The sequence below is a fragment of the Ptychodera flava genome, chromosome 21 (genome assembly GCF_041260155.1).
Source record: "Ptychodera flava strain L36383 chromosome 21, AS_Pfla_20210202, whole genome shotgun sequence".
Taxonomy (NCBI): Eukaryota; Metazoa; Hemichordata; class Enteropneusta; family Ptychoderidae; genus Ptychodera; species Ptychodera flava.
The window spans coordinates 24722080-24741562 of NC_091948.1; the positions used below are offsets into that span (position 1 = coordinate 24722080).

General features: G+C 40.1%; 1 protein-coding gene across 4 annotated transcripts in view; it reads right to left on the bottom strand.

Moving 5' to 3' along the window:
* Positions 1 to 1076: 1076 nt before the first annotated feature.
* The window catches only part of LOC139121817 (zinc finger RNA-binding protein-like), a 30362-nt gene continuing 11955 nt past the window's right edge, over positions 1077 to 19483 (bottom strand). For all 4 annotated transcript variants that reach the window (XM_070687019.1, XM_070687017.1, XM_070687018.1 and 1 more), the window contains exons 9-22: positions 15280 to 15482; positions 14796 to 14959; positions 11187 to 11373; positions 10706 to 10783; positions 10345 to 10418; positions 9901 to 9999; positions 9481 to 9661; positions 9008 to 9146; positions 7437 to 7522; positions 6477 to 6572; positions 5883 to 5994; positions 4771 to 4868; positions 2479 to 2629; positions 1077 to 1940 (exon numbers count right to left, since the gene is read on the bottom strand). In XM_070687019.1, the coding sequence (XP_070543120.1) occupies positions 1846 to 1940; positions 2479 to 2629; positions 4771 to 4868; positions 5883 to 5994; positions 6477 to 6572; positions 7437 to 7522; positions 9008 to 9146; positions 9481 to 9661; positions 9901 to 9999; positions 10345 to 10418; positions 10706 to 10783; positions 11187 to 11373; positions 14796 to 14959; positions 15280 to 15482 (1763 nt within the window). In that variant the 3' untranslated portion in view covers positions 1077 to 1845. The remainder of the gene's footprint in view (positions 1941 to 2478; positions 2630 to 4770; positions 4869 to 5882; positions 5995 to 6476; positions 6573 to 7436; positions 7523 to 9007; positions 9147 to 9480; positions 9662 to 9900; positions 10000 to 10344; positions 10419 to 10705; positions 10784 to 11186; positions 11374 to 14795; positions 14960 to 15279; positions 15483 to 19483) is intronic.

Sequence of the window (19483 nt, forward strand, 5' to 3'; positions counted from 1 at the left end):
CCACTGTACATTTCTTTTTGTTCAAGGTAGTGAGTTACCCATTTTACATTTACAGGAAAAAGTACACTTGTATAGTTGAAGTATCATTCCATTCACTTGCATGTAGATGCAAGAACATGCCATGGAGTAATTATCATTTTCCAAAACTTTCAGTAGAGAATCATCTTTGAGGAACATCAAATTAAAAATTTGTCAACAGCATAAAACAATTTGTATTATCATTCTTGACACCCTTTTTTAAGAATTTGTGCATATTAAAGTAGGCTCTCACACAGCCCTCCTTGGCAGTGCAGCTTGATCCTAAAGTACCTTTTTCCATTAGCCCTGTGTAGATGCTGTGTGTTCCCAGCATTATATGGCCTCCCACCATAGCCCTGCTGACTCTCATAGGAAAACACAGCAACCACAGTCCCAATTTGGACCACGCAAGAAAAACTACCTTTTATAACTATTTTCGACTGAAATCAGCTCGCTTCTGCTCTATGCCCACCTGAATGACTCAGTTGCTCACAGACAGCAAAAAAAATTGCTCGTGTCATCCAAAACAGTTACTTTACCAGTAATTCACAGTCAAGAGTCCGGTGACCATATCTTGCATGAACGCCGAAAATGTCAAAGGTAGTTTTCCAAATGTGGACCGTGGTTGCAGTGTTTCCTATGAGAGTCACTAGGGCCGAGGTGGGAGGCCTTATAATACCGGGATCACACAGCATTGTACACAGGGCTACTTTTTGTAAGTTTGGGGCTGACATAGCCAGACTGAGCACGGGTCAGTGTGAGGGTGGACAGAAACTAATGGACAAGGGGCTGATACAGGGTCTGACTTTAAAGTAGTTCATACAGAATCTTAGAAATCAGAATGACAGGAAATGACACGTCGATAGGCTCAATTCCATGAATGCTGACATTTGTTGACATTCATGAAGTATAAAAGGTCTCTAAAAGTGTTGAGAAGACTAAATTTGCTGATTATCCTTCTATGTCTACTCACTCCTATCCCGAACATGTCAAATCTTGAAAAAACCATTTGTTGTAAACTGAAATTGTTTAAATGACTAAGTGAGACTTGTACACCATTTAGAGTTACCATTATGTTTTATTTTTATTCACAGCTTGTCATTCACAACTGTTTAACATTTCAAGGAACAACTTTCATTACACATTCTCCATGATTTTTTTCTCTTTTGAACATGAACAAATCATACTTCAAAACACTGTTAGCACACTGTGATTTAAAAAAAGTTACAGAAAGTACATAAAAAAGTTCAGACATAGAATATTCAAATGGGCTCGCATGTTGTGACCCAGCAGCAACACACACACTAACCAAACTATTCATTTGAACTTTAGCTATGATGGCCTGTAAAATGATCTGAGGTCAAAGGTCATAATTATGTTTCATCCATCCTTTGAGATTTAGCTTCCTACTGTATGTCTAAAAGCACTAACTTTTGATAAAAATACACAAATCTGATGTATCATAATTTCGGAATAGCCTTAACACATCTGGAATTTAGTATAATCATGAACAGAACAATTTCCCACTAAAAAGAGACCGGAAGGACAATTTTTTTGACGTTTGTCTGGCAACTACAAAGAAACTTTATGTTTAAATTAAATAATATATTTGATATGCCCCAAAGTACAAGTGAATTTCAATTCAAGGTAGTCTACGATGTGTAACTTTTTGACATCTATCTCGTGAACATAAAAATTGTCCACACTAAATACATGCTACATAATGTTTTACTTCCAGTTCATTCTAGCTATTGAAGGAACAGAGATCACACTAGTGAAAAACATATCTAGATCATCTTTTTTTTTTTCGAAACACCTGTCTCGGTATCAATTTGTACTTTGTTTTGAGGAGTCCTCTCCCGTTTCCATGGTGTCACCTTGCTCATCATCTCCATCCTCTTTCTTGTCTTTTTTACCATCACCTAAAGAAGAAATATTCATTTCAAATATTATGATCAGATATAACCTTTTAAACTACCGGTATGTTACTGAAGAAGTATTATAATTAATCAAAGAAATTCACTGCCTTATATTTCAGTAACTTGCGACTGCCCTTTTTCGTAGTCCTAGACAAAGCTTTGACATGAGGACTTGAAATCAGCAATGTTGCGTAGTCAACAATTGATTTATTTTGCCAACAACTGATCGACACATGCTGTGAAACAACAACAGGTCTACAATGTCATGCCACATGCAAGCACAACATAATTGGTTGCTGAGTATCAAAAACAGCAATATAGGTCTCCTAACTAGTGCTCCTGTCACGTTAAGTGGCCCGCCATCGACTAAGAAAATTCTGTCTGATGCAAGAAAAAATTACAACTCTTGGCTAAGGGTTGAAGTCCAGAAAGTTCTTGAAATTCCTAAATTGACTTAAAGAGTTCATAAGTTAGAGAGCATACTTTCCCACTTAATTACTTTGATCAGTCTCCTCAGAAGAAAACAGGATGATTATCTTACCTTCACCTTCTACCTCACCACTCTCACTGTTGTCAAGTCTGCGCTTACGATTACGAGTGTTGCGCTGTTTGGCGAAACGTGGGGGCACTGGCAGTGGATCCATACCCAAGACTTTGTGAATCTGACGGAAAGCGATTAAACGCACAGCATGCTGTAAAAGAAGACAGGAGATTGTTATGGCGTGTGAAAAAGAAAATATCAAATTGAATTTGTTTACCTTACGCAGACTTCAAATTTTACCTCTACTTGTGAATCAGTGAATATCTTTTCATTATTTTGTGATTGTTAATTATGAAAAAATACCGCAATTATGCGGTGTCGCTCAAATTTGATCAGAGTTGGTACATACCAAAGATCAACAATAAGTGTTATTTCTATCTGTTCAGTGCAGGAAAATTATACGTTGATATTATGACAATATCTGCACAGTACTACCAGAAAAACAACAAGAAATATTTAAACCAGAAAATTAAGAATGACAAAAGTAAATAAGGTCTGAAACTTTAGATACTGAAGGTCAACTTTAGCAACATGCATAGCAGAGAACCTTACTACCATCATGGAGGTAGTAGAGAAGGAGTCACAACTGAGATAATTACGTTTATTACTATTGTGCACCATTGGTTTAATCCCTTTATGTCCATTGTTTAACACCCTTTCCCGCCATCTGCGTTGCCGACGGTACCTTCGCAACCGAACCGAGTGAAATTAACCTGGGTTTGCTAATGCGACTCAGTTTCTCCACAGTGTCATAACGCCTGCGCAAAGATTGTATTTGCGTAGCTTGGGTCAAGTGCGTCATGATAGTGTAAGAAACGACACGTTCCGTCCACGAAAAGTGAAGTTACAAGGAATTTAAGTTTTTCATTCTCAAAATCTGGGTAATTTTAACGTCGTTTTTTATATACTTTACATTCGATCGCAGGAACCTTTCCTTGTTAGAATGAAAGTACTGATCACGAACTTTTCAAACATGTACTGAGTATGGTGCAGCGGACTGCAGCACTGCCGTGAGCGTGGGTTAAACTTGTAGCGTTTCCCGGGTGTTTATGACGCGACGCCAGCGACGCCATAGGCGACGCTTTGTTTCAATGCATCGTACGTGTTGTTTTTATATCGCGACCATTCATTAAAGTCATGGACGTAGCAGTTAAAAGCTATGCTTTCTTATTTAACCTTATCATTAATGCCAGTACAACATGATAAAACACGGCAAGAACCAAGAACTGGATTTGGGAAAAAGTTGGCGTGTTAACAATGCTGCTCTAAGATGTATGGCATTTTTTTTGTAATCGCAAGCTATCATCAACTCAGTCTCCGCGCCTTTGCAGATACAAAAGCTCCCTTCCTCAATTATCTGTTCCTCGACCTCTTTAACATCGTGTACATCAAAATCAGTGGAACGAATCGAACACCCTGACGCGACGCTTGGACACGTGACGCCATGTTTGAAGATCTGTCAACTGCCGAGGGACGGCCGAAACACCCGAACGACCCCGAACGAACTTAATCTTGTTTCCTAAATCCGAGAAAACGCGTTCGCAAGTCCCGTTGGTGCTAATGGAATAGTTAGTAAGGCAAACAGCGGCAAAACACATGGTCCTTTGATCTCCGCCTAGTTGTGACTCCTTCTCTACTACCTCCATGCTACCATGGATATACAAAAATAGACATCCATATGGTTTCAGCAGATCTGTTAATATGTCACAGTTCATAAACAATGACAGGATATGAACAATAGCTGTTTCAGTTATTGCTACCACTCCCAAACATAATAGGTACCCTGCATACAAATAGGGTTAAAGGTCAAAATCCTCTTATTCAGATGTGTGGGCTGATTCAGTTCACTGCCACCACTCCTGCACACTTGCAGTATTTCCCTTTTTCTCACCTCATTTGCATATTTTTGACACTGATGTGTTCATTTGAACAAATTCACATCTCAACCCCTGCATCTACCTGTACACCAAATACTGACAGTAGCTTTGGCGGTATGGGAGCCTTTGTGTGTGACGGACATACATCCGCACACACCCACAAATATACAGACATACAGACGCCACTCAGACTCATCATATAAGCTCGTTTTGGTATTTATATATAAAACCAAATATGAGCTAAAAATACTGGCTTTACTATAAAATGTTGGCATTGTAGTTCGCTTGTACAGGGTCTGCAGAATGGTATATTAGCCAGATCTTAAGTCTTAATCGCATCGTAACTGATAGACTGTTGGTGCACTTTGATCAAGACATGGCGTGTGTCAGAAAAAAAGACTACGACGACACTCACTTGAGCACTAGCTGTGATGTCTTCCCTCTGTTGTGGAGTAAGGTGCGATGTTGCATCTGTTGGTTCTTTCTCACATGGATCAAACAGACCTGGCCCACCTGGGAGACAATTCACACAGCAATTCGAATTCATTTACTGCAATGCAATTTCGCTTTATTCTTATGGATACATGTGAAAACTAAGATTGGAAAATCACTGCCATTATTCTTGCTTTAGTGAATCCTTTTGGGCAAATATCATATATTAGAGCCCAAACAAGGGATTATCTGCCAAGGGTAGATGGTCTTCTGCCTAAAGGGTGTTTTATTAGATGCCTTTCTAACAGTTTTCACTCTGAATGTTTGGGCTTATTTACAAATTACAATCATAAGCTTTATTTCCATGTTAGACAGTAAAAATATAGTTAATTTCATTTTTGAATCACTGCTAGGCACTTCATTTATTTTTTCAAGCATAATTTTCTAAAAAGTTGATTTCCTATGTGAAACATGTAATTCAAACATTTTAATTTCTAAAGTTGTAAAGTTGTAAATAGTTTAACTTCACTTTCAGGCAAATGATGACTATACGATCTGTCACATCATTGACAGGCTACCATTGAATTCTTTGGAGTGTATGAACTTTGATATAGGAGGCAAGTAATAATGTATACATCATGCTCTGTTGGTGCAAACTATACAGGGCCATTTATTAATTATCGGAAAGTTATCATTCCTCTCTCTATCATGCTACACTTCTTTCTCCTTTTAACATACAGTTATCTAAGACCAGTTTCAAACATTCATGTATAAATGGATTGACACTTTTTGGCAGAGCAGCAATAGCAGTTTGTGAGTGACGAGCTGTTTGCATGAAACTTTGAGTCAACGTCGTAAATTTTTGTGGGATCTAAACTTTAGCCTTCATCAGTAGAAAATAGTTGGCAAAAACAGCACGCTGTCTGCTAAAATTTACTGGCTGTGAAATTTCTGTTTAATAGAAACTTAAAGACATTTTACACATTTAATGTGAACGCACACTACTAGTGTAACTGCCTATGATTTTATTGTTACCATCTGTAACCAAAATTTTCTACATCATACATTTTCTGTATTGAATGAAACCGAACTCACCTGGAAGCAAAATTCCTGATGCTATTGCTTCAAAGACACGTCTGAGAGCATCTCCTGGGCTAAGGTTGGTGCCAGCACTGCTGACAACCCTCTCCACCATCAGTTCCATTGCCTGTTGGAGTAAATGCGGAAAAAATGTGTGTCTTGAAAACTGCTGTTGTGAATGTCAGAATGGTGGTTCATGAGGAAGAACTCTTCATACGCACAATGCAGTTACTAGCCGCGTGGTAGATGTGTGTGCAAAAATTTGTAATCCATGCATCCTAGCAAGTAGCTTCATTCACTGTAGGTGACTTCAAATGCATCATTGCTGTTGGTGATCAAGCATCATATGACTACTTTTGCACAAAGCAAGGGTACTTTCTTTTCAAAAAGGTGTCATGTAAGAAAACAGCCTCCCTTCAGAGCACAGCAATGTTTCCAGAGACTAGGTGTCTTTGACATCCGGTTAAGTTGAAAAGATGCACATAAATCACATTGATCAGTTCTTAAAATCTCTTACATACTTTTTAAGGTTACAGCCACCTATGTTCAGTGGCACATGAATCATTCACAAAATTCGAAACGATCCACTCCCTGGAGGATTATACATACCCAGCTCTTCAATGGTGCCCAAGTTGGTACTCTTTGACACAAGTCCCTCAGTATACGAATGACAATCACACATGACTGTAGTCCATTTGCCCTAGCCTGTATTTGAATTGGATAGAGACAAAACAAATGGTACAAGTTTAGAATCATTGAAAACAGCTGTACATTTCTAAATATAATCCACATAATCGAAACAAAAGATTCTTACCGGATACTGTGGATTACATATAGAAATCTACACCTTTGTAATTCAGAGGTAAAAAAATTTTAGCAACAGTTATCATTTGAAATATAGCATTAACATTTTTGTTCTCTTAATATCTCTAGCAACATAATCATAGAGCAGAAAGATATTCTTTGTATGAATAAAAACTAAAAAAAGGTGCATTTATTCTCATGTAACTGTTGCGGATAGATATTTCTTAAACTTACCTGGAGTCGAAAAGAAGTGTTATTTGTCAGCGAGGTTAAACAGGAGTGGGACCTTAAGATAGTTTACCCTCATGTCACAGCCCAGACTAAATTTGATATTTTGACTGTAGCTGAGAGGGGAGTATCATGCTTGTATTTTTTTTTTTTTTCAATTTTTTTGGTAAAATCTACATTTAAAGCCATAACAGACACTGAAGCCACTATACCATGGTCACACAGGTAACACAGGTGAGAAAAGAAACAGCTGTGCAGTACTGTAGTATGTGTGAGGAAGACTTGGTGGAAGTTGCTGCTAAATCAGTGATCAACGTTTTTAGCTACCACAATGCCTAACACAGTATCCATTTATTATAATAATGTATCTGATAAAATGGAATTTTTCTGTAAAATAAATTACTTAAGTCACTTTCACACTTGAATTACAATCAGACTTGCATTTGAATCATTGGTATAGCTACGTCGCATCCCTCAACAAAGTCTTTTGCCACCTACAGTCCTGCACAGCTCATGGAAAAAAATTTGGAATCGAACCTGAAACCACTTTGCATGACGTAGAGCTGCCAAGGCATCCAGGCATTTTTGCCTGTCCAAGACGTCCGGAGGGTCTTTGACAACTTCTATAGAATGGTACAGTGGAATGGAGATATGGACGGGGTGTTTGACCACAATGTCTCCGTACCACTTGTTGGAGGCCAGCAAGTACCGTGGTTTGGATTTGTGATACACAGTTTGATGGATCTGAGAGGGAACCCCTCACGTTCATGCATGCTGGTGGCAAGTTTTTTTCAGAACACAAAGATGAATAATTTACTTCCCCCATAGACTCTTTTGAGACCTTATCTGTATTTTTTCCAGAATGCTATGTCTCAAGTTATTTCAGCAATGATTTTTAAAACTGACAAATCAGAAACACTATGAAACTACAAGGAACTCGACCGACAAAACTATTGGATTCACAGAAACTTTAGTTCTGTATGAATTTGGTCATTGTATCTTGAAAGTTGAAAAAACACAATATGGATTTTCTATTTTGGCCAAGAAATGATGCAAACAGTCGTTATTTCATTTCCTAATGGACAGACACTTTTTCCCTGAAGTAAAATCATTTTAAATTTTTTGCCTATAATTTTTCAGTGAGAATCTTTTTACTGTGAACTGCATGTAAAAAATCAGGGACAACTATGGCATATCAAGTGTAACATAGTTCCCACATCAATCCAGCAGCCTGTGCACATCTCCAACTCCACGACAACACGTGAAACCCCCATAAGCAGCCTGAGACGGGTACATGGTCAAAAATCCTTCCGTAGATTCCAATACACCTGCTTGGAAGGCTAGAAGGCTTTGCACTGAATAAAATACACTGAATATGGACTGGAAAAATTGTACAAAGACAACGGCTGGTCTTCAAAGCCAGCAGAAACGTGTTAGAAGAGCAAGTAATATGAACAACACATAAGAACCACATACATTGACAGAAAAAATGCGCCCCCAACCCACAGACCTAGCCTAAAATGGTCAGAACATGAAAGAAGTACCAGTATTTTTTTTAGAAATTTTTTTTTATGCAAGCTACGATCTATTTCCACATTCTGCATATGTATATTTGTGGCAAGCCTTCTACAACATGCAAAACCACAAAAGTTATGGTCTTTGGCTGTTAATTATAGTACTCGCTCTGATTCGAAGCCTTCGAGGAACATTTTGATCTTGACTATCTCTCTACTTTTGTGTCAACATCCCCCTGTGATTGTGTTACTTGTGCTTGCCTCACTTCATGCTGGCTAAGCTGCAGTTTCTGGCTATATGCATACGTAAAAACACAGTCCTACCATCACACGCCAATATTTCCCAGGCAAGTGAGTGGATGCGTGTTTCATTTCGATGTAAAATTACAATACTACAGAGAAATGCATGAATTAAGGCAATGAACTACTGATTCGATTGAGAGAAACAAAGAACAATTGTGGAAAATAAAAAAAATATTTCCAATATAGAGTGTGAAAACCCGATTGATTGTCAATGACCATTGAAACAAACGTTCCTCGCTAAGGCATTTTGCTTACGTAAAATTATATTCTTGAATTTCTGAGACTACTTACCTCCTTCTGGTGTAGACTCTCGCATGACAGGGGATGTCAGAGTGATGACCACTTGTGTTTCAGGTTCTTCCGGCACTGATACTATGATAGCGGCCTCCTCAACACACAGTTTGCATTCATATTTCTCCTCTGTAACTAACTGCAAGTAAGAAATACAGAACAAATCCAGTCTGTCCATGAGCTATGTGACTTCTGCTTGAACCTAGTGACAAATGTTTTTTGTGAAAATCGAAAATTTTGAATTTTCCCCCACAGACTTAACACTGAGATGGCAGTTATTTTTAATATCAAATGCAGGTACAGTTTTAGTTAATATTTTCTCAAGTAGTACATAAATTTGCAAGATGACGCTGACCTTTCATTATCATCATCAAAGAGAAACGTTTGTGATTTCCTTTCAGGAAGCTTACACAAAAGGTTAAAATCTTTCAGTTTTGAGGTGCATATTTCCATAGTGCAGAAAGGGTACTCACTGCAAGTTGTTTGGGCAGATTATCAGCTACCCTCTCCAGTAGTGTACGTGTTGGTTTCTCTGAACACAAGATAACAAGATTGACATTCAGATCTCCTCTCAGCAGTAGACCCTTGGCCAGAACTCCCACACGCATGACTCCCTTGAGTGCCCTGGCTGGTGCCTCTTCTTTCTTGCTTTGTCTAAAAGACAAAAACACAGCCAGTATTACATCTAAACTTTCTGTATTTGAAAATGAGGACCAAGATACATGACTGTTCATATAACTGTTGACACAGCTGTTTGAGCATGATCAAGTTCTTACTTTTGATATTTGTGAATGTAGATACCCGATCAAAACAGTTTGCTCCTCTGGCAGAGCCACAATAATTTGACAACAGTCAACAGGCATTCTACTGTGATGCCTCATGGAAACACTCACCCATCCTTGCCTTCTTCATCACCTGCTGTATCACTTTCACCCTCTTTCTTTTCTTCTTTAATTTCCTTATCTTGTGCCTCCATTGGTTGAGGATTATCACTGTGTAAGAAAAGACAAATATTACAAGTAAAATAAAATGTCAGTACAAGGCTTAAGTGAAGAGTTGCTGCGAATGCTTGTTCTTACAAAATACAAAGTATTTAACAAGATGCTCAGTGAAGCTTTGGGAAAAGAAAAAAGAAAAAAGTTTTGGGTTTTGGGTTTTCCTCTTGCCCATGGATGAACTTTCATATGGTCAGAGGATCACTCTGACATCTCTTCTATGAGGTAAAATTTAAGGTTTACCTTCTTTTCATCAACAGCTTTAAAATAAATGTTTAACTATACTACAGTAATAGTTTGCAGATTTTGCAGAGATTTACTTCATAAAGTGTGGACACTTACGCCTCAGCAATGTAATCAGACACCAATTTCAAAGCCTTTTCTGATGAAGACACAATGTTTTGGACTGCCTGCAACTGTTGGAGAAAAGAGGACATTATGTTATGTGACCACAAATTCTTACATAGCCTCGAACTATTGATGTAATGTCACGTGTAAAGATGATTACGCAAATATGATTGACCTCTTGGATGGTTTTGAACTGAAGTAACAGATGGCATATAAGCATTACATCATGCAAAACATGTTTGATGTGATATGCTCTTGAAACATTTTCTCATTCTCTCTTTAAACTTTGGTTGGGAAAATAACATGCATTATTTACATGGCTATTGTAACTGACAATGGCCATTCCATTGCTTACCTCAGCATCTGTTGGGTAAATGCTAGAGTGCTTGGCCATGACATGGCGATCATCAACAGTATCAGGACGGCGCATTGGCTGAAAGAAGGATAGAGTAAACCACAACTTCAGTCTCAGAAGGATGATGAGGTTGTCATATATGGACTGCCTTCTATTGGCCTGCTATGCACAGTCCTATTCCTATGCCTCATGTTCAATATATTCTAGCTGTCTGTCAATCCCAACATCATCCCATCCTATGTCTATCAATAGTTAAGACAATGTAGAGTCTCCATTGCAAAAATGTCTCAACTGGGACCTAAAGAAAAGACTATGTTCTGTGTGCCCTTAAGGGTTTTAAAGTAACTAATTGCTACAACTGGTCTTTACATGGTTCTGTTCATTTGCAAGTCACCTGTACAACATTGCTGCAAATGTGATACAGATTATGCCTATGAGGCACCTGGAAGGTCCTATAGTCAAAGAGCATATATTAACATACCATATCTCTATGCATTCTTGGTCCTTGACCACCAAACATTCTTGGAGGTGGTGGTGGAGGTCCAGTTGCCAGACCCCTACGTCGCTGCCATTCATAGTATTCCAACTCCTCATCATACCTCTGTCTGTCATCCCAGTAGTGATCATCTTCCTGCATGTGACGCCAATAAGTGTCCTCTTCATAGCGTCTGTATTAAATGACACCATATACATGACTCATGGAATTTTCATTGCATGAATCAAATTTGATTATTGAAAACTTACACCTGTAAAACTGACAATACCAACCAATAGGTATACCACACGAACATGCTACGGCTTCTGAAAACGCTGAGTGTGTAAGCGTGTGGGAATTTTCGAAGCATTTTTTCTCGTTTAATTTGGCAAATTATCAGCAAATACCTCAATACTTCAAGTTACCCCTTTCTTCTCAATCGTTTCCTGGAGTGTCAAAGTCATACGAACGAAAATGAGTGAAAAATTTCGATGCAAAAATCGTGCATCGGCGAGAGCGGCGGCCATGTTTTCAACGCGCTATTTTTAGACCACTGAGCCTGTGTATACACAGCGTACTATCGCATTTGAGCCCAAGCGTAAAGAGACTGAAAGTATTCACAGATAGATAGCCCATGATTCGACCTTTATTTTCATGTTTTTCGTTTGAATTTTGGCCAAATAGTCGCTTTTTTAGCGAGTTTTGAATTTTTTTAAAGCCTCTAAAAACATTAAAATGACTTTTAATTAACAAACGAAATAAAAAAATAAGAAATTTAATTAATTATCTACAAAATAAAAATATTTTTGACAAGCTGAATCATGCAGCTCAAAAGCGAACAATCATCATTTTGGAGGAGTGTGAGCGATTTTCGCGGGGATTCCCCAGATCTGCCATTCATAGCTGCGGCGCTCGAAAACGCAGTCAGTTTCTGTGAAACGGGATGAAATTTTCTCTCAGCTAGGCGTTTCTAGTTACGTTACTTATTTATCAGTTGTTGTTTTACCGTTTCATGACATTTTTTTTTATTCAATCACTTGTTGACCTGAAAAACAACGATATTTAGTACTCTTTTTCTACAGACTTTAGTGAGTAGCTGCCGGCGCGGTACGGCTGTCAAAATACAATCGTTTTCAAAGAACATTTTGAGTGAACTTTGTAAATGAACATTCTGAACCATTAGTGTAATGTTATGCTTGGAATTTTGTTGCTTTTGAGATTAATTCGTAAATATTTTTATAATGATTGTTTAGTTATAGTTATTTTTTGTGTTCCTTTTCATTATCAAACATCGACAAGAATGAAACTACATGTAGCCCCAATCACTTAAATGAGAATTATGTGTTACTTCTCGGTTTTGTAATAGGTAAAGAAAAAAATAAGTTGATTTCTTTTGATCCTTTCTACATATTGGTATTTTTTCCTGGTTGAAAGTTACTAATATCCTTGATCCTTAGTCTCTACAATCTTAGGAAAAAATGAAACGATTGATTTAATAAAAGAAACTTTATTGTGACACAGTTCAGTCATTTTCATTACTCTGAAGTTTAAAATTCAGTGTGCTATACTCCTATCTTGGCAGTGCCGAACTCTTCTGTAGTAGTATCTGCAATTGAAGATTACTTCACAACAGTTTCAAATTCCATTTACTTTCAATTTGATTTTTTCCAACAACCAAAAAATATTGTGGATCATGGTAAGATTAAAACCTCACATATTCTAACGGTACAGTAATATCAAATTATATAATTGAGGCATTAATAAAAAACAAAAAATGCATGTTTAGGAAATTATGAAAATGTAAATCAGAGCTGTTGAAGATCATTTAATTTTCAGGGTGTTGCAAAATCATTTGTGTATATAAGTATGTCCAGAGGCAGTTCTGATATGAGCTGTCTTGGTATACAAAAGGAATTTGTTGATAACTGATAATTTAATTAAAAGAATGGTTGCCATGGCAAATTTGGTGTAGGTTATTTTTGCGAAAGTAGATATTCCTTCATCAAAATTTTGATATGAACTTCATAAACATTTCAAAACTTTAAATTTTCATAGCCAGTGGTTAACTAACCATGCCATGGCATGCAGGTTCTCAGCATATATATACCGGTATGTGTACGCCACCAGCACTCATTCAAAGGAAGAAATTTGCATAAATGGGTTTTTCTGTCACATTTTTTCATCATTTAGAGTAGTTTTGTTGCTGAATGTTCATTGGTACTCATAACAAAGGGTTTTCTACAGATAAAAACCCAGAAAAGATGGTCTGACACTATGAAATATTCGCTCAGACTTTGCGTATACATTTGTACATGGTAACTTTTCATATTTTATCACCCAATGTGAATGTCATTTTTGTACAAAAGTGACATTTTGGTTAAAATTACAATGATCTGGGAAGAAAGTTTACCATATATCTGTTTGAAACTTGTTGAAAAATTGTTTTTCTTTGCTGATAGGCTTTGTTTGTTCTTTTTAAATGTCAATGTTCTTGACTAGACTTTGACAAACAGGCTAATTTTCATATTTTACCCTATTTTTGGTTGTCCGGCAAAGGCACATTTTGCAGTTAAGTCAAACTTCATTCTACATTTCTGACTATCTAATTACATTTCCTGCATGAACTTTCCTTTTTTTAATTACACTACAGTAGTAGTGCATATAGATTAACAATGCTTTGTAAGTTCACCAATAATTTTGCATCAGAATGACTGTAAATCTGCCAAAATTTGTATTTTTCAGTCATTTTGTAAATTTTCCGCGATGCAGAATCAGACAAACTGTCATATTTGGATGCGTTTACGTCAAAGAGTAAATTTCCTTTGGTCAAAGATTAAATTATTTTGTAAAAAGAAGTTACTTTTAAATACAGAGTCATGTATTTCAGGGAAAAACAAGCCTATTAAAATCTATAATTTCAGCAATTTTAACTTTTTTTCAATACTGTGACCTTCGGCCGCGAGGTTTACATACACAAAAATCTTCATAACTTTGAATGACTGAACCGATTTTGACCAGATAAAAAGCATTTTTCATCATTTTCCAAGCACGCTTTGGAAATTGCATTAAAAAAGCAATTTAGTGATTTTAAAATTTTCACTTGGTATACCTATACCAACCAATAAATCTGGTTAGTCTTGTGTACTAATTGATTACGTACAGATCATGAAAGATTGACTTTAACTATTAGGTGTGTATTTATAGAGGTCTTTACAAGACAGCTCAGACTTGAAAATTAAAATTCTTATTATTTATCATTTCTTTGATTATCCAATCCAATCCAAAACTTCACTCTACAGCTCATTTTTGACATAAATATGAACATTGTATTGCACTTCCTAAAATAAAGTGCAGCTTATGGCAGCCTTAACCCTTTGAGCGCTGTAATTTTCTCCCGCCAAAATTTTAATGCAAAATTTACAAATTTTTATAAATTTGTCTGACATTTTTGATAATTTTGGAACAAATGGACATCACATTTCATTGGCTACGTTTTTCCTCAAAATTTTGGCAAAAATCTGAGAAAAATTGACTGGGGTTTATTCATAAAGGGGACAAAAATAGACTTTGGCGCTCAAAGGGTTAATTACAGAACTGAGGGTTGAAGAAACTTGCCTGTATTCCTCCTCCTCTCTCCATCTCATTTCTTCCCTCCACCTTTCTTGCTCACGTCTCCAATACTCTTCCTTCTGAAGCTGTTTACGCATTTTTTCTTCCTGCAGTTTCCTTGCCCTCACAGACGGTTTCACATCCACCTGCAAATCTGGGTTCACTTTTTTCTGCAGGACATAACACAGAGATATGGTACATGTCATTCAAATATAAAGGCACAGGACCATTTTCCTTGAACCACTTTCCCTTTCTTTTCTGAAATTTGTAGATCATCTGGATAAATATTTGAAGTGAGGCAGACAAGAGAAACATTGGAGTAGCTGGTGTTACGGACTAGTATTTTCTTAGTATGTACTCTGCATGAAACACAATACTGTAATACCAATTGATATTTGGCCTCCAGCACCAGTACTTTGGCTGCAAACTTCAAAGTGACTTTCTCCCAAAAATATTTCATGTAGCCCATCCTAATTCATTCTTGTCTGACCTTGTACTGTAGCCTGTGTCTCCTCCCTTTCATGTGCATCTCCTTGGCATTAGGGTCATTGAACTTGCACTCGCACAACTTGCAGTTGAAGCTGACAATTTTGCCTTCCTCATTTCTAACTTCCTCAATGTAGTCCTCTCCAACTGGTTGGATGTCTGGCTTCTCTGGCGATACTGGTGGCTCAGCCTTGGTATCTGTTTTCACTGGGGAAAAGAGGCATGAAATTCCTTTGAATAGTTGTTTATGAACTGTAAAGTGTGTAATCCTTAACCAGTGATTTTTCTTATTATTGACATGGTGCAGACCATTGATATGGAATGACATAATGGTACAATCAATGCACTCAGTCACAGACATTAACAAAAGTAAGACAAAAAGACACAGACATTAACCTCAAAATGCTGCTATAAATTTGCAATTTGTCAAATTTTGTTTTCTTTAACCCTTTTCCTGCCAAGTCGGTGAAAATCCGCTTGAAATTCGGTGTTAGCTAGAATCTGAGCAGCCACGGCGTTATCCTGCCAAGGCGGTGGAAATCGGGCTACTTTTTGGTACCCCCTTTCCTGCCTAGTCGACGGAACTACGTGTAGCAAACCCTTGCTCGCGCTAGGGGTCGTTCGAGGACAGGTTTTGGGCGAGGAACGGCGTTTGCTCTCGAAATGGGTTCACAGAGAGTCCAACGACAGGGAAAGGTGCGGAAGCTACCCAGCCAGTCCCCACCCCGGTGGGGGACTGGTTTTTTTTTTGGGGGACGAGTAGCGTACTTGGCAGGTTAGCACGTTGACGTATTCTAGCGGAGTTTGGGGTAACTTGGCTCTGAGGCACTACATAGATTGCGGCCGAAATTGACCGTCTCGGCAACGCTAATCTGTAAGGCAACCGCCTAAGACCGCCTCAGCTGGCGGTGCAATTTTTTGCCAATGGTGCGAGACGAAAATCACGGACTTGGTCCTGATTGACGGGAAGTGCGGACGGATTTGACGGACTCGGCTTTCTCTAAGGCAACCGCCTAAGACCGCCTCAGCTGGCGGTGCAATTTTTTGCCAATGGTGCGAGACGAAAATCACGGACTTGGTCCTGATTGACGGGAAGTGCGGACGGATTTGACGGACTCGGCTTGATTAGTCCCTGACATGGAACTGATCCGAACGGACTTGAGCGACATTTGTGAAGGGTAACCACCGCTTTTAACCGACTTGTTACCTTCTCGAAAAGACTACCCACTCAGATGTCGGACGTTGTCGGCTGCACTTGGCTCTAGACGTTCAAGCCGTGCAACGAAACACACCGCCTCAGCCTTGCCATTCAGGAACATGGCCTCAAAATTTGATACCATTGTTCACCGACTTGGCGGCTGCGGTTAGGTGCGTGAACCGTTGTTCACCGACTTGTTACGCCTATGTTGTCCCTGTGAAGTTCGGCTAACGGCCGAGTCTAACGGGAGTTGGCAGACCTGTGTTTGGTTTATACCGTAGTATGACCGACTCAGGTAGAGGTACCTGTCGGTATATTCCGAGTTTTACGCACTCGGGCGTCAATGACGGGTCGTCATCACCGCTGATGACGTAGACGTGCTGGCCACGTTATTTGAAGGAGCCATGTTTGCCCAACGGACGAGGCCGAGACAGCCGTTGACAATTTGGCATCCTTCATCTTTGACCGCCTTAGTTGGGTAAGCCGCTCGGCAGGCGACGGTTATGACCTAAACAAGCCGCTGAAGCACTGTTCGTTGCCGTACAAGAACGAGACGGCCAGTCCATTACTGCTTAATGGGCAATCTGTCGGGTTGGCTTGTCACCGACTTGGATGACAATACGCCCTGCGCAGGCGTACTTAGAAGGGACATGAGGTTAAAGATACGGGTTTCCCACCCGTACTAAACATGGGCTTGGGCCAACGTCCTTGGGTGGCAGGTGCGCATGCCACGTACCCAGCTGGACGGAATGTCAAGTTGAGATGCTAATGACATTGACTATGTTATGCTAAGTGCTCGAGAGATTTGCATCGCAAATGAGTATTATTAGCATATCAAATGGTGCGGACAGGCAATTTACATGACGGGTAGGAATGTCAGCGCCGGTTGGTGGACTGATTGCCGTAGGTCCATTATAATAACAGGTGGATGCATATATTAACACCCCTGCGTCCAATCATGTCCAGGGCTTTGTTTCCCTGTGGCTTTAAAAGGGAGGGACCTGCTAGTCTGTCGACACTGTTCCAGACATGAGCTTGACGGACCGCAAAAGTTTTCTGAAGGCGAGCAGACGACTGAAGCTCAAAGATGCAGAGTCTCCGGGCGGTAGTGGTAGCGATCGTTGTGATGTCCCTAGTAAACGTTCTAAGAAGTCGGGCAAGAAACGCTCCCGTAAGGCGAAGCCATCTCCGGCTGAAAAACCCAGTGGTAAGCGTAAACGTAAGACCGATCGTTCTGCCGATGAGGATGATGACGGGTCACCGGTTGCCAGTGGTTCTCACCCGGCTGCTCCGGGAGAGACTACTTCACCTGCAGAGACTACATCTGCTCTTGTGGGAGATACTTCACCTGCACAGACTACGTCTGCTGCTGCTAGTGAGACAGTGAGTAATGAGACGGCTGATGCCATTGGTTCTCCCCGGCTGCTCCGGGAGAGAGACACCACCTGTTGCTACTATGAGCCCTCATCCTGCGTCAGGAGAGGTTCCTGTGCCCAGTGCGAAAGAGCTTGAGTCCTCGTCATCAGCAGAGGCTGCCGAGCCCGCTCCTGCCATAGTTTCGTGTGCTGCGATGTCCCCGCCGAAAAAGATAGTGCGGAGGGTTCGTTATCAGGATAGCCCACCTGATTTTGAGCCAGATATGATCCTTGATGCCGCTACGGGCGAGTTCAGGCCCAGACGCCCAGACGACGGTGATATCACCGCTGAGTCCGACTCGGAGGTTGACGAGGATGCGGCAGAGGACGATGACTTTTATGACAGGCAGTATGTAGGTGAGGCAAGCTCTGACGACGATGATGACGTTGCTGCTGTGTTGGCGGAGGACGACACCCCTCCTGTCTGGCGTATGTCGGAGACTACCGATGCTAATATATTTGAGGAGAACGATTTTGACCATGAGAGAGGACCGACTTTCACCTTGCCCAGCCACGCCCGTGAGCTCGATTACTTTTTTAAGTTTATTCCAGCTACACTGATCAGATTGGCCAAGGACGAGACTAATAAATACGCCAAATTCCACCAGCGACATATCGCTAGGAAAATAGATAAATACTGGCGTAACGCTGACTACCGAGAGGTGCAGGCGTTCATTGGCGTCTTAGTCTGTATGGGTATCGACCGTAAATCATCAGTGGAGGATATTGGTCTAGCGATCCCTTTCTGAGAAACCAGGGTATTTCTACTGTGATTACCCGCAGTCGCTTTCAGCAGCTTATGCGATACTTTCATCTGGCAGACCCAGAGAACGATCCACGTCGTGATCCTGATGAGGCACGCCGCCGACGTCGGTGTCAGGAGGATCCCCTGTATAAAATCAATCCATGGATGGAGCCCATAGTTGACCGGTGCGTAAATAATTATAAGATGGGTAGAGAGATCTCCATCGACGAGGGCATGGTGCGATTTAAGGGCCGTTCTAAATTTAAGCAGAGATTACCGCATAAGCCTGATCGAGACGGTTTCAAGATATGGCAGCTGTGCGACTCCACCACTGCATACATAGCTAACTTTGCACCGTACCTAGGTGTGAAATATCGGGATCGGACTGATGGGAGACGGCAGGAGCGAGGTGTGGTGAAAAGAATTACGATGGAGCTGGTCCAGCCATTCTGTGGATATAATCACAGCCTATTCTGTGATAGCCTGTTTAGCACGGTCGTTACTGCTAGAGAGCTGATGGAGACCGGGATCTACATGGTCGGGAGTTTAACCGCCGTAATCGTCGCACCATGCCCCCTCAATTAATTCCGCCGGGTAAGAGGAAGCGCCTTCCTCTGTCTGTTGGGGATATGAAAGCCACGACCAGAACGGACTCTCGTCTTAACATCACTGCTTATCAGGATAGTAACGCTCAGGTGCTGATCTTGAATACGGTCTATCCACCCTTGGAGTGCGTGCCAGTGGGGGAGGGAGACGAGCGGCGACAAGTGCCTCTGTCGCTGTATAATTATCGCCGGTACATGGGAGGCGTCGACCGAGCCAACCAGAAGCGCAAGTACTTTCACACTGG